This window comes from Cucumis sativus, chromosome 7, assembly GCF_000004075.3.
Source record: "Cucumis sativus cultivar 9930 chromosome 7, Cucumber_9930_V3, whole genome shotgun sequence".
NCBI lineage: Eukaryota > Viridiplantae > Streptophyta > Magnoliopsida > Cucurbitales > Cucurbitaceae > Cucumis > Cucumis sativus.
Genome location: NC_026661.2, coordinates 17,400,481 through 17,416,320, shown reverse-complemented (window position 1 = coordinate 17,416,320; position 15,840 = coordinate 17,400,481). Strand labels below are relative to the sequence as shown.

Sequence of the window (15,840 nt, the reverse complement as noted above, 5' to 3'; positions counted from 1 at the left end):
AATAGACTTGAATACATACCACTCAACGTGTTTGTCCATCCTTCTACCAAATGGACCCACTTAATGCAAGACAACTACTTTTGTGTGAACATAATAGTTAGCTCTTAATATGAATAAGGCTAATAACTTACTCACATACAAGCATTATAAGAAATACTTTTAACTCATAAAATTATTTTCAAACAAACATACTTTTCATATAAATCATAAGTAAAATTACAAGTAATATGGTTTATGTAACAATATAACAAAACTTTGAAAGGAATAGTTAGAAAACTTTGCTTCTTCTTTTACAAGAATCACTCACGAACCTTAAAAGACTTCCTTCCCTTCTACTCCATTCTTATTGCCAGACCTTCCATCTTACCTCTTCTTGCTTGGTCTTTCTTTTGACAAAGTTTTGGTTAGAGCTTATTTGTGACTTTTTTCTTAAGCTTACAAAGTATCTTTATACTAATTCTAGACGAAATTAGTCATCATTAAACTCACATAAGCTTAGTAGCTCCTTTTCTTTATGACTTACACGTGTAGGTTTAATATTTTCTCTATTCATGCTTAACTTTTAACCTTACACGTAACATGTTAACTAATTCAGATTAATGGATCTCTTCAAACTCCCTAACCTCTTTTCCTCACCTAGCTCAAAACTCAGTTTTTCCTCGTGTAGAGCCTAGCCAAAACGCCTAACTACACATTCCCCGCATCATCTAGCTAGAATGCTTGTTTTCTTCAAAGCACCAAAGCTTTAAACTTAATATCTACAGCCTCCTACCTCTCAATCATTGTTCCCAAAGTACGGGTTCATAGTACAAGAACTGTATTGATTGAGGTATGCTCATTTTGACATGTGTATTTGCTACATTGGATAAATAGAAGTGCTACGAGACTTTGTATAACTAAAAATATAGCTAAATTCATAAATGTTTGAAAAAGGAAGTAGTTGTGGAATGTTTCATTGATGACAGAGGAGAAAAAAATCAATGGCACATGGGGGTGAATACAATAGTTGGAAGGTTTGATCATTCCATCATCAATTATACTACAAAAAAAGCGTTTTTAGTTGAAACTTAAGTTAAAAGAAGGCTGTGATCATTTTTTCAATCTCTCATAAATTTATTTCTATATGTATCTCCAATTTTATTTCTCCTACTCATTATTTTAACTATTATTGCCTCTCTTCTTATTTTTCTCCTGGATGTTATACATTTGAAAATCGTAGAAATCATCTTTTGAGATTATGGGAAGAGTTGAAATCATCAATAAAATCTTGTTTGAAAAGATTGGTCTACAGAACTTCCAAATATTAAAATCATTTAAAATTTTAGACTATCTACTATTGTAACAATAAAAAATGTGGTAGACTCATGAAATCTCATTATTCCAATTATACTAATGCATGACCTAAAATGTGTGTATAGCCTATTTTCTCACATACGACCTTTTGGTTTTTAATCACTGTTGTGTTTGTAAAAACGTATATCTAGCTAACTTCTGGCTGTATGGAGATTACTCTAATTTTGGTTAGGGTTTGGTAAACAAGAGTGACAAAATGGGCCGGCCCAAAAGAAAATAAAGCTGTTGGTGGGTTGGCATAGGTTTCCCTTTGTAAATCCTCATCAGATAAGAATAATAATCTGACAGCTCATTAGCTGCCACGTCAGCTTCATCCACATCCACGCCACCCGTAGAAAAGTCAACCAATTTATTATCTGCCACGTCATAAGATGGTGTATGTCCATTCTCAGATATGCTCTTCCATTGTTTTACCAAACACGTGACACATTATCTTTCCTTTCAAAATACTTCTCTATTTCAAGCTTTTAGATTTAACTCTGTTATGCTTCTTTTTCTTTAACAATATAAGCGTACCATGCTTAGTTAACCTTGTGATCTGTTCAAATACAATACAATGCCAAGAAAAAAAGAAACCCATCAACCTAACACCTGAACATCTTTTAATAGTAAAGGGGACGAGAGTTCAATCTCTAGGAGTATTGTGAGTGCTTTTAACAAAATTTTTAAAACGGGAAAAGCGGTATCTTTATTCTTTGTAGTGTAAGATAAGAACGAACTAAATTTGTTTTACATAATCTTCAACTTCCATACGTAAACTAAATTTCCCATTTCTGTTTTTCTCAATTCAATTCTTTTCCGATCCATCTGTTCAACGTCCTGGCCCTCAATGGCCTCCATCATCTTCCGTCGGAAGCTTCCGACCACACCTTACCTTCTCCGATTCAGACTATTCTCACACTCCAATTCCAACACTACCCAGCCTCCTCCGCGCATCAACAAGATTCTCATTGCAAATCGAGGTGAGATAGCATGCAGGATCATCAGGACTGCCAGGAGCTTGGGTATTCAAACTGTCGCGGTTTTCAGTGACGCTGATCGGGATTCACTCCATGTCAAGTCCGCTGATGAGGCTGTGCATATTGGCCCTTCGCCCGCGAGGTTGAGTTACTTGAATGCCCCCTCCATTGTTGATGCTGCCTCCAGAACTGGTGCGCAGGTGTGTATATGGTAGATGGGAAGTTGGAATATATTGGAAATGCTTGAATTTTTAACTTAATCTCAATGTTTTTTTTCCTCTAGTTTTTTTTTTCTTTCTGTTTTTGCTGTATAGAGTTACTGTTGATTTATACTTGAATTTAGTATGCTATTTTTATGTTCAGTACTACTCAAACGGAATTAGGAGAATGTATTTTATTGAAAGCAACTGATATGGTCATTAGAGTCTCGAGAATAACAAAGAGGAAACAATATTCTTGGTAAATGGAGATTTTCACTTCTTGGAAAAAGGTTCTCAGATGAAGCTTTGATCGTTTTAAATAATATTCTGTGTTGGCATAGGGGGAAACTTTGTGTGTGGGGACATCCTCCAGCCAAAGGCAAGGACCTAGTGACTAAAAGTGTGGAGCCTATGCCCTGTTCTTGTTTGATTTTTATTTGTAATTGTGCGTTTTACACTTTTTAGGTACGTAGTTTTTGATTGATTGAGTGAGGGACTGTATAGTTGGGTAGTTTAATTTGTTCACCAATTTATTGATAATATTTGGCAAATTGTGTGCGTACGAATATGCTGCTATAGAAATCCTGATTACCCTAACATAGGTATGAAATCATCTGTGTGTGGCGGCATATGGAGTGCCAAGACTATAAAATGTGGAAGATTTGAAATTTGTGACTTAAGCACTTAAGTCTTCGTGCATATTTTTTATCCAAGCCTATACAACGAAAGCTATAGGCATGTAATCGTCTGTGTTTAATGTTGCCTATCGCTGGCATATTATTGAAAGCACTCAGTGTTTCCAATTGCAAAATACAGGCTTGCAGGAATTAAAAAAAGAGAGGAAATGGTATAGCTGACTTTGTACACGTCCATACTGGGAAACAAAGGAACTTGTGAAATGCAGGATTCACTAACAGACATACTGAAACAAATCCCATAGAAATGATAAACACTAACCACTAACATTTTCTGCATTTTAAAGCTGATAAGTACTGCCTAACAAAACACAACAGCACATATGTGTAATCACTTCTTTCAGACATTTGGCTTCTACCTAGCTTGGCATAGGGATACTTGTGATAGACCAGCGTGTTTTTTCTCCATATACCCTTTTGCGAGGATGGTCAATGTTATAAAATACAACATAATAGTTACTAACATGAATAACTAATATACTATATTTGTGATTGCCTTCTCAATTGATTCATACCAAATAAATTATGTTATTACTAATTAACGCCATTTTTTCTGTGGCAACATCATCTTTACATTGTCTTCATTGTTTATGAATGTCACCAATTACTTAACTCAGATTTTCTGAGATGGCTATGTCCTTATTCTGATTACATAAAGCATGGGTTTAAGAGTGGGCATATTATTTTGGTACATAGGCTATCCACCCTGGCTATGGGTTTTTATCTGAAAGTGCTGATTTTGCACAACTCTGTGGAGATGAAGGCCTTACATTTATAGGCCCACCAATATCTGCAATTCGGCACATGGGCGACAAAAGGTTTGAGAAATTTAATCTCCTTTTCTTGATTTTTTCCATATGCTCACGTGGTAGTAGGAAGTTCTTTAGATAACTGTCTGCAGAACATAACGTTTCCTGTCAAGTTAACTTCATGTTCTTCTTTCTCCTTTCCTTCCTTTCTTTCTCCCTTATTTATTTATGTATATTTTTTTAATTTAATTTTTTATTCTTTTTCCCTAAATAAGTCTATAATGTGTTAAATATGCATCCATTTCTCGCCATGTGAAGGGTCACTGCTTGCTTAGAACCAATTTTCCTTCTCTATTCTTGAGACATAATTGTTCTACTTGCCAATCAACATGTTATTTTACTACTCTTCTTCAGTGCGTCAAAGCGAATAATGGGTGCAGCTGGTGTCCCGCTTGTGCCTGGGTACCATGGTACTGCACAAGATATTGATACTATGAAGTTAGAAGCAGACAAAATTGGGTATCCAATATTGATAAAACCAACTCATGGAGGTGGGGGGAAGGTGGGTTATTTCTTTGAGCTTAGACATTGTAAACTTTTTTATGTCTAAAAAAATCAGAAATTGTGGAAGATTTGCTGTCCATTCATGTTTGAGTGTTTGATTGAGAGTTGGTGAAAATCAAGTAATATGAGGCTGATGACTGAGAGTGTTCCACATGCCTCAGAGACCAAAAATATCAACAATCAACCTTTACGACCACAAAGTGATAATTAGAAACAGTTATATGTGGGAAAATATGTATGCAAGTTCAAACTGCGAACCAAGCTACAAGAATCAATCATCCAAACAATACGATCCTTCCATTTTTATTTCCAGGCTGAGAGTACAGCATTTTTTTTTTCTAATCATGATATTATGTGAGATTTCTTACATGAAATGATGAAATATATTTTAGGGTATGAGGATTGTACATAGCCCAAATGAGTTTATTGATGCTTTCTTGGGAGCTCAACGTGAGGCTGCAGCTTCTTTTGGCATAAGCACAATACTGCTGGAAAAATATATCACCCAGCCAAGGCACATAGAAGTCCAGGTATTGTTCTTTGCTTTGATCGTTTTAAATAATAGTTTCTCGACATTTATCTGCTAATGTAGGAGAGTCTTTGTAATGTCCCCGCACTAATATATGAGTACATGTTTTTTTAATTAGAAACAAACTTTTCATTACCCAAAGATATCCTTCCTCACACCAAAGGTGGGGGAGATGAGATACCATCACACACCAAAAGGTTACGAAAAAGATGCCTAACTGGTGTCAGTTTGGGATAAGCTATAATTACCATACAATTTAGAATTAATAGACCAAGTAGAAGAAAGAGGACTGACTAGGGCCCAAAACACCTCCCTGCTGGACTCATGATTGTTGAAGATTCTTGAATTCCTTTCAAACCAAAATTTCCATATGTTGTCATTTAATGCTACAAATTCTCATCAACGAAGCTTTTTTTGGCTAATATGGTTTGAATGTTGTTGCATCCTTTAAAGACAAAGCTACCGCTTTTGACATCTTTTCAGAACATCTTATTTATATTGCTTTATCTTAGTTGTATAATTTTAAATCTTCTTCATTTTTCTAAGTTATATAGCCTTACTTCTCTTGTAGTTCATTGGAAGTTCTTTTGTAGTTCCTTTAGCATGTTTGCTATTTTTTCATCCCATTCATATATGTTTCTTTAAAAAATAGATGATGAAGAAGAAGAAAGCACATAGTCCACAGGAGAGTTTGACACCCTGGATTTCATGATGAATTCTCTTGTAGCCTCATATCCCACCCTCAGTTGCATATTCTTGACGAGAAGCATGGGAGGATTTGAGTTATAGTATTTTTAGTATCTTTTTTCAGCAAAGATCGAGGAGAGTTTTTTGAATTAGTTTGGGATCTCATTGGTCCTCTAAGTTGATAATGTTGTAGTATGCTCATGGAGTTCCTCCAAATCTAACTTTTTGTGACAGAGAGAGGTTGTTGCCTGTTGCCTGTGGGAAACTGGCCCTTCCATGTTCTATGGAGAAAAGGATGAGCTGTTAAGAATTAGAGCAGTTTTTCTCAATGGAAGTGGTTGTTGTGACAGAGGGAGGTTGTTGGTTGTTTCCCGTGTATTCTTTCATTTTTTCCCCAACTAAAGTGGTTTTCATCAATAAAAGAAATAGAGGAGCAGTTGGTCAAATTTAGTATGGGTTGTACGCATACGGTAGATGGAGTCAGCAGCACTTTTAGTAACCCTGGGGAAGATGATCAAGCTTGTGGGCTGCTTTTATTTTTTGTTCCTTATTTTTCCTAGCATTAGTCTCTATACATTTTGTCAAATCAAGAAGTGAAAGGATGTTTAGGATTGGGAGCTCTTGGAAGAAGGAGCTTTGGGGTGTGACCGTGTGAGTTGGTCTCTTCTTGTGTTGGTGTCTCTCTCTCTGCCTTGGAGTTAGCTTTATAATCATTTCTTTTTCTTTTTCTGGTTTCATTTGCACCTGGTGTTGTTGGGTTGGCCTATTTTCTATTTGGTCTTTTCTTTTGCACCTGGTCTTCCACTTAACAAACTGGTCCTCTTATCAGAAAGTAGGACACTTTTCCTCAATAGTCACAAACTTCCCAAAGTATATCAGCTGACCCACTTAGCAACTTCCCTTGGACTTTAAATTGCAGATACATAATAAATGAGAATGGTAAGCTAGTTTGGTAAGTAGGAAAGGAAACCTTTCTTAATTTGACAAGGCATCTCCATCTCTGTAGACCCAAAAGACATTTTAAAAAGACAACAAAATTTATTATTCATTTTTTTAAGTATGCTTTTGAAGTGGTAAATCGAGGGATAATTTCCACCAATCATTTACTGAAAACAATAGGCCATCAAGACCAATACGTCGACCAATCATTTACCAAAACAATAGGCTATCAAGACCAATAAGTTTCCTATAGGCAAAGTTGCACAACCATGCTTCAAAATCAATAAGATCATGGAACAAGGAGTTTCCTCACATAAGAACCCTCTCATTTAGTCTCTTTCATTTTACATCTATATGAATAAAGAGACCTGTTTCCTTTTCAAAGAAAAAACAAAAATTCGAACTTTCTCCTTTTTGTTTATGCATTGATCTTTAGTCCTCTAATTTTGAAGCTGTAGATTTTTGGGGACACACATGGGAACATTCTGCATCTAAATGAGAGGGATTGCAGTGTGCAAAGAAGACACCAGAAGATAATTGAAGAAGCTCCAGCTGTAATGAGTGTTTTTCTTGGTAATATATTTTCTTTGTATTTTTATTTCAATTGTAACTAAACTATGCATTGGTGCAGCCAAATGTTTTGGATGACTTCCGATCCCATTTGGGTGAAGCTGCTGTTTCCGCAGCTAAGGTGAGATCTAGTTCCTTCACATGTAATGTAATCGTTAGTAACCGAGAAAACAATTCTTAAGATAGTTGGACTGAGCTTTTTTCATGTCTATTTGAAGCATGAGCATCCATTGATTGGCACATGAGAGATGCTCTGATATCTATTGACTACTAAGTATAATAACTAATTTGGGTGCTTCTTTAGTACTTATCAAGGCAGAGGGTGATAAATATTCTTAATTCCCTGGTTTAGAACACCTCTTTTGTTCTCTTTTTCATTTTAATTGTGTAAAAGTCTTGCCATTACAGTAGGTGAGTTTTTTATTATTTTCCCCTTTTTAGGGATTCGAAGTGTACTTTCCTGATATGAATTTTCAATTTGGTGCATAAAGGCAGTTGGTTATTACAGTGCTGGGACAGTGGAGTTCATAGTTGATACCATCTCCGGTCAATTTTATTTCATGGAGATGAATACTCGCCTTCAGGTTCCTTGATTAAGCTTCTCAAATTCCTTTCGCAAATTATAATGGACATTATTTGATGTCAATTAGCTTTTGCATGCAGGTTGAACATCCTGTTACTGAGATGATAGTGGGTCAAGATCTTGTTGAGTGGCAAATCCGTGTTGCAAATGGAGAATCACTTCCCATAACCCAGGCACAAGTGCCCTTATTAGGTAGTCTCCTTTATCTTGAAATGCTGATGCACGAGTCTTCACTAGATTCTGCAATTAGTATTACTATAGCTACGTAAATACGGAGAGGCTAACATTTAGCTTTGCATTTGACCAGTTGACATTTATAATTTTTTAGTTTTTAGATAACTTATTGGACACAAAATTGAAAGTCCAGAGACTCATTAGACATTTTTAAAATTCAGAAATCTATTAGACACTATATTGAAAGTTCAAGGACCTATTAAATACAAATTGTAGGTTAAGGAACTAAATTTGTAATTTAACCTACAAATTTTGTTATGAGAGGTTTTCAATTGCTTTCTAAGTTTCTTTTTTTGGGATACAAATCTATTTTCTAAGGACTATGTTGGAGCATGATTTCATAAAGCATCATGGGTTGACTTAGTATTGTGAGGTCAATAATCAGGAGGAATGAGATCAAACTCTTGTGTTCTCCTATTGAGGATTTAATACTCCGGCAAGTTTTCTTAGGAGTCAAATGTAGTAAGGTTGAGCAGTTATCCCATAAGAGTACACTTGAAGATTAAAAAAAAAGTAATTACTTAAAATTTCTAAAAGACAAATCACACTAAATGTAGAACATTTGTCATTGTTGTGTAATACCCAAGCATATTTGTCCAACAATCCATGAGGATTCATATTTTCTTAATTCGCATATGATTTCATTAGCATCTTGTCGACATTGGCATGACTCTACTTGTTAAAGGTATATACTCTCAACTGAGAGCTTAGAAGTACGAGTCCTCAACCAATGAAGAATTGCCATCCTGTAAAGCGTTGGTTCAAATGATACCTTTAGACTTGAAGCCTAAAACAATTATATTAAAGATAAAATATTTGTATATGCTGCTCGTTAACAGATGTGGAAATGGAGGGATGTAATAGCCCCAGCCATTTGATTATCAATTGACCCAAAAATTTAAACGGATGGGTGAAGACAAATTTAATATTATATCATCTAACATTTCCCTTCACATTTGGGCTTGAAATATGTAGAAAACACAAGTGAAAATAATATTAATCAGGAAGAAAATAATATTGTACGAATTTGAATGTAGGACCTCTTGGACCACATGTTTTGATACCATGTTAAATCATCGATTGACCCACAAGTTAAGTTGATATGAATGAATGCTAATTTAATATTATATCATCTAACACATTAAAGTATTAATCCTGACAAAATGACCAATTGTGGTACCATGTAATTGTTTATTCTCTAGTTTTGGAAGTCTTTGATAAATTTCATGAAACACATACATTTGCAAATAGTACTTCACTTTATTGAATATATGGATTTATTTTTATTTTGTTAATCTTCCAATCATATATATGTGTGTACATATATATATTATTGAAAAATAGAGAACTTTTCGTAAATTTGTAAATTTGTTTCATATAGTTTACTGATATAGCGTATGTGCTCAATATTGTGGATCTTGATGAAGTCAGATTTGTTTTGTTTTTAGGTCATGCTTTTGAAGCCCGCATATATGCAGAAAATGTGCCCAAAGGGTTTCTTCCAGCTACTGGAAGTCTTCACCATTACTGCCCTGTTCCTGTTTCACAGTCTGGTAGAATGTTTTACTTCTCTAGTGTCGCAAACTCAATCTTCAGTTTCTGCAATTAGAAAGTGTTTTTATTGAAACATCCTAGTATATTTCTTAGTAATGTTTGATTGCTTGCTACCTTTTACTTGGAATTTTCGTTTTCACTTTTTGCGTTCCATATTTTCCTTTTTCTTCTTTCCTTTCTTTGTCTTAATCTTTGAAATCAACATCTCTTTTAACAGTTCGAGTTGAAACTGGGGTTGAACAAGGAGATGCTGTTAGTGTGCATTATGATCCTATGATTGCAAAGCTTGTTGTTTGGGGAGAAAATCGTTCTGCTGCCCTAGACAAACTAAAGCACTGTCTAACAAAGTTTGAGGTAAATCTAATCATAATTAGTTTGCTTTGTGGAATTTTGTATTTTGCTATATATTGACAAGATACAAAACTGTTCATTGATATAATGTAAAGAGACTAATGCTCCAAGATTACTATTCAACTTGATTTGAGATGAAATACATTTTTTAGTTGAAAACTTCTCAATGTCACTGCCAGTATTTCAATGAGATAATCAGATAATATTCCAAGCAATTGGCCTGTTAAAGGAAATAAGAACAATTTGGAACTCGAAGCAGTGAAGGTGGTAGACTTGGGTGCCTCAATGGCTGCTACAGTTATCTTATAGCAGCTATTGATCAGGTTCCCTTCATGGCCAAATTTACTTGACATTATCATTTGATTGAATGTAGTTATCTTGGTGACCATCTAATGATTCAATATATCTGCAACTCTTGTAGGTTTATGCCTAAAGCTTTTTTGACTTTGGCTTTTACTTTTAATTGACAGCAGGCTAAAATTGTCTTCCACTCTTCAGTTAGTATTTTGTAGTTATTCTGCAACTCTTCAAAAATCCAAATTCATCCATAATCATTGAGGTCCATCGCTTTTTCATAAGGTTGCAGGTGTCCCAACCAACATAAACTTTCTATTAAAACTTGCAAATCATCACGCATTTGAACGTGGGGACGTGGAAACTCATTTTATTGAGCACTATAAAGATGACCTCTTTGTTGATCCTTCTAATCTTTTGATGGCGAAAGAAGCATATGAAGCTGCTGGATTCAATGCCTCTCTCGCTGCTGCTTGTATTGTCAGCTTGGAGCATTCTAAGCTGGCTGAAAACTTTTCTGGTATTGCAAGTTCTTATCTATTTTTCTGATCTTAATTGCTTTAGAAAGCTGTTCTTAAATTGAAAATTATACATCTTTTCAGGGAATGATTTGCATTCAATATGGTACTCTCCTCCTCCATTTAGAGTCCATCATTGTGCTAGGTGCACAGTAGAATTTGCGTGGGAGAATCAATATGATAGCAGTGGCTCAAAGCCGTTTCCACTTACAATCACCTACCAGCAAGATGGGGGCTTTCTAGTTGAGGTATTTGTACTCTAAGAGGCATGCTCAATTAGTCATGTAATTAAGTTTTTTGTGCTTTTTCCTTCTAATTATTGTATTGTTGTGAAACAAAATACTTTATTTATTTATTTAATTTTTAAGTGAGAACAGCCAAACAGTTTTGGTCCCTGGTAAGGCAACTCGTTAACAATTGCCAGAGTTCCTTCACCAGACTTAAGAGGTTTTGGACAAGTCTTTGGTGACATTGCACATTTCAACGTCTTTTAAGACCATTACCAGAAGATACAAATATATCTATAAGATGATTATACGTGACATCACAAAATATCTTAACTTAGGTTTCAATCTTTGAGTAAGTTAGGAACTTTTTTTGGTGGCTTTGTGTCCTTTGATTAACACAAGGCAGAGTGATTAGGATAATCCATTTAAAATCCCTATTTTCTCATTGACATGCACAATGGGTTGGGAAATATTATATCAAGAGATGAAATTTTCTCTTTTCTATTCTGTGGAAAGTGAAAACCAATTTATGTCTTGAATAATGGAGCTTCCACCATCTTGTTAGCCTTTGGAGGGCTTTGTTCATGAATAAATTATGGATGACAGTAGTTCATTCAAGGGCCGATAGTTATGGATTTTAAGGAGTGATATATGAATATAGGGGTAAAATGTAATTTTATGCACCTATAATTATGGATTGATTGCGAAAGGTTGACTACTTGACTCACATTTGGAACTTGTTCGTGTGGTTTTTCTTTTTGGTGGCTCTCCTATTTGGTTTCAACTTGTATTTATATAGGATCTGTTTTCTCACGTTAACTATTCTCAATGATAGCAGCTCTCTTGTAAAACAAAATAAAAATTATATTTATTTAATTCATGAGGCTGTTTGTTTTCAACATGTGTACAGAGTGGAGAAAGTGGTTCTTCTGCGGTTGAAGTTAAAGTATCCCACCTCGGAAAACATAATTTCAGAGTTGAAGTTGATGGTGTTATCATGGAAGTTCGCTTGGCTATTTACTCAAAAGTAAATGATAAATCTTTTCCTACGTCAATTATTTTTTCTCCACCCCATCTCCTTTTGTATTAACGGAAATTTTTTAAACTCAGGATCAGATAAAGCATGTTCATATATGGCATGGGTCACGTCACCATCACTTTAAACAGAAGTTGGGGATTGATGTAGTAGATGAAGATGAATCACAGCATAAGCCTGGTTTTGAGGCAACATCCAACCATCCTCAGGGAACTGTTGTTGCTCCCATGGCTGGTTTAGTCGTAAAGGTTCTAATGAAAAATGGTGATGAAGTTGGAGAAGGGCAACCCGTGTTGGTCCTTGAAGCAATGAAGATGGAGGTTTGTTGAACTGCCTGTTTTTTTAGTTTATTAATTATTTTAATGTTTTTTTATTTACTTTTATCCAAAAGCATAAGTTGTAATAGTTCCACTCTTGAAATTGCCTCAGCACGTTGTGAAAGCGCCCATAGCAGGACAAATCTATGGCCTACATGTCGCACCAGGTCAGCAGGTTACTGATGGGAGTAGTTTGTTTAGTGTTAAGGTAAGCCATTTACCGTTATAACTATTTCATGGATTATATTTATTATCTTTCGTGGGAAATTTAGATACATACATGTTCATTGTAATGAAATTATGAAACTTTTTTTTTATCCATGAGTGTCTGGGCCAATTTATGCACACCTCGCCTAATCTCACGAAACAACCCTCCTTATCCTACAATATTTGGGTGTTAAGAAAACTCATAGGAAATTAATTCTTAGGTAGGTGGCCACTATGGATTTTACCATAACCTCTTAGTTTGTTATTGAGGCCCTTTTTACAACTAGGCCAACCCATGATGCTTAATGAAATTATGAAACATAATAAGCAATAAGCAGATCGTAACTGATTATGATTACTGTTGGAATCCTTTCCTTATTTTCTAAATACTTTCCTTGTTAGAATTCTAGAATATTTATGGAAAGATTGCGAATATTTTCCTTATTTTCTAAATATTTTCCTTTTTTATTCCCTTGTATACTCTATTTATTCTCTCCTGTACCTATTGTATTATTCATTAGAAAATAATAATAACAAACAATCGTGGTTTTTTTTCCGGTACTCAGGTTTCCACGTAAATTAGTGTGTGCTCTTTGTCTCTCCTTTCAATAATTACCATCCTTATGCAAACCATCCTTCCGAAGGTTATTGCAGCACAATTTTGTATTTCTTGTATGCATGTTATACTGTCGGCCTTTTCTTTTGGTTCCTATCTTCGAAACTTTTTATTCTAAGAACTTCCGTTAAAGAAATATGGAAGGACAACGAGTGGCTAACATGAATTGAACTCCAAATAGATTTGGATTTAAAAATACTCATTCTAAAAGAGATCAATTATATACAACTCTAGCTTCTACCTACTGGTATACTCATCCAGTTGTTATTAACAATGAAGTAGAAAGAGGAGTATAGCAAAAAGCTGATGGGATAGAATAGAAGAACATGGAAATGCAAATCTCCAAGTCCAAACTTTTGAACCATTGAAAAACTTGAAAAGCACAATGTTCCATTCTTTGATTGCAAAGTTTAAAAGAAAATGCTGTTACTTCCCAACTAAAGTTGCCATAACATTATAATTTAAACTAGTCTCCATATAGTTAGACATTCTCAGTGCAGATGGGGAGCCTAGACTTCATTTACTCCTAAAGAGAGCTTGAATTGTATGAAGTTGGGCTTTAGAGGGAAAATTCTGTGGCAATGGATTTCTCAAGGTTGATTGTTGAGTAAACTATTTTGCAACTACCTTAGCTTTGTCCCACACTGTTCACATCAACTTTGTTTTGAATGATTAAAGTCCGCTCACTTTCCTCAAATTTATTTCCAATAAGTTAGTATTACTCCCAGTTGCCATTTTTCTCAAGGGCTTGAATTTCCTCTTGATCTTTCAAAAGCTTGAAACTGTGATTACTTTCATTTTTGGATGAGAAAAAAAATGATAGTTAAGACAAAATCATACATACAAAAGGGGAGATGAGGTATCGCAAAATGCCAAAGATTTACAAAAAATACTCTCAATTAGCTGATATATATAAAAGATTGTTATTAGAAAAGAGATGTGTTGGCAACATTTTACTTATTTGGAAGCCCTCCGTTTAGTTGGGGTGTCCTGATGGGCTTGTTTTTTATGCCCTTCTATTATTTCATGTTTTCTCAATGAAAGTTTGTTTTCATAAAAAAAATTTAGAAAGAGAACACTAGATGTAGAGATCTTGATAAATTCCATACCTTGTCGAGACCATTCATTTTCTCTCTGGTTCCTCTCCACAAATTCCATAAGGTTGCCAATAATAAACATTAGATTTCAAAATATGGCTTTTATTCTTGAAAGTAGATCCCAAATTAAGTTGAAAAATACCCTCGTCATTTCTTTTGAGAAAACACCAACTAAGCCCAAAACACTTTAGAAGTCTTTCCCAAGAGCAAAACAAGAAAATATGGTGTTTTTCTCCACTCATCTGCACACCACACACCAATTTGAAGATATAGAACAATTTGGCCTTCTTCTTTTAATAACACCCCCTGTATTTAACTTCTCTTGTACAAAGACCCGTAGAAAGGGCTCACTTAGAAATTTTAGCCCTCCAAATCAACTTTGATTGATAAATTATCTACAGGAGTCCGGTCAGTGCATACCTTCTCAGTTCTAGGAATTGACCGAAAATTGGCTATCCTTGTTAAGGATTCAAGATTTCAGTCCTTTAAAGCAGATGGAAAGAGCGACACGTTGATTATACATTAAAATATACTATAGAGGGTAAGACTAGTTGTCAATCCCCCTACTATCAAAATCGTCTATCTTTTATGCTTTGTAGCCTACACTAATGTTTTCCCGGGTGGGGGTGGTCAATGGTTCTAATCCTTTTCTCAAAATTGGGGTTGAGGTTGCGAAATAGGCCCATTGTGCTGTTGCCACCAATGTTGGGAATTGATTTGGCTGACTTGCTCAAGGGACCGTTGATTGTGGATTTGGAAATCACATGAATCTATTTTTCTTTATTGTTCATCAATCCATTGTTGTAGATGCACTATGTTGGTTTGAAGGCGTTAGCCTTGACCATTTCCTACAAGGATAGCATTCTGTCAGTATTTTGACCCATTTTTTAAATGTGGCTTAAAAATATTTATGCTCATTTTTGAAATGTTGTTACTACTTTAGAATTGGTCTGTAATATTATTACTTGAGTTAGACTGAGTTTTGATTAGACGTTGAAATGAAATTGTGGTTGGTGCAGAAAAACTGAAATAATGGAGCATCGTCTTTCCTGGCAAGTGGCAATGGCAATGTTTTTAAGGTACGGCACATTCTAGCTTCTTACTGTGACGACGATTGAAAGGGTTCCTCCGTCACCTCAGCTCTTTTCAGTTGAAAGAAATCTTGAATATTATCATTGTGAATAAATAAAAAGTCACCTATCAATTTAATAAAGTAAATTATCACACTCAGCTTCTCTTCAACACATCAATTCTCACTCTTCTCTGACTATTTCCTTAACTTGTCATATTATTGCACATCATCGTGATTCTAATATCGTTTGAGTCTTACCCTTCTTTTAAGGCCATCATGTGACATGTCTATTTAGTTATTTAGTTCTATAGTTTGAAAAACATTTAATAGATGTTTAAGCTTTTAAGATTGTGTTTATTGAGTTTAGCAATGTGAAATATACATTTCTTGAACTTTTTTTTATATTCGTGAGTGTCCAGACCAGCATATGCGCACTTTGACTAATTTTGTGGGACAACTCGTTTGACCCTACAACATTTGGGTGTCTAG

The 15,840-nt window shown here is 34.9% G+C and overlaps 1 protein-coding gene across 1 annotated transcript; it reads left to right on the top strand.

The window, feature by feature from the left end:
- Positions 1-1,893: 1,893 nt before the first annotated feature.
- LOC101221786 (methylcrotonoyl-CoA carboxylase subunit alpha, mitochondrial) lies at positions 1,894-15,529 on the top strand. The gene is made up of 16 exons (XM_004146921.3): positions 1,894-2,512; positions 3,904-4,025; positions 4,371-4,518; positions 4,913-5,050; positions 7,134-7,229; positions 7,307-7,366; positions 7,737-7,829; positions 7,909-8,020; positions 9,511-9,615; positions 9,834-9,970; positions 10,547-10,781; positions 10,864-11,027; positions 11,917-12,033; positions 12,117-12,362; positions 12,472-12,567; positions 15,299-15,529. The coding sequence occupies exons 1-16, from the start codon at positions 2,183-2,185 to the stop codon at positions 15,305-15,307; spliced, it is 2,208 nt and encodes a 735-aa protein (XP_004146969.1). The 5' UTR covers positions 1,894-2,182; the 3' UTR covers positions 15,308-15,529.
- Positions 15,530-15,840: the final 311 nt, after the last annotated feature.

Coding starts and splice junctions, on each gene's coding strand:
- LOC101221786 (XM_004146921.3), top strand. CDS start 2,183: ATGGCCTCCATCATCTTCCGTCGGAAGCTTCCGACCACACCTTACCTT. Junction 7,367..7,736: donor CTGCTGTTTCCGCAGCTAAG/GTGAGATCTAGT, acceptor TGGTGCATAAAG/GCAGTTGGTTATTACAGTGC. Junction 12,034..12,116: donor GCTTGGCTATTTACTCAAAA/GTAAATGATAAA, acceptor TTTTAAACTCAG/GATCAGATAAAGCATGTTCA.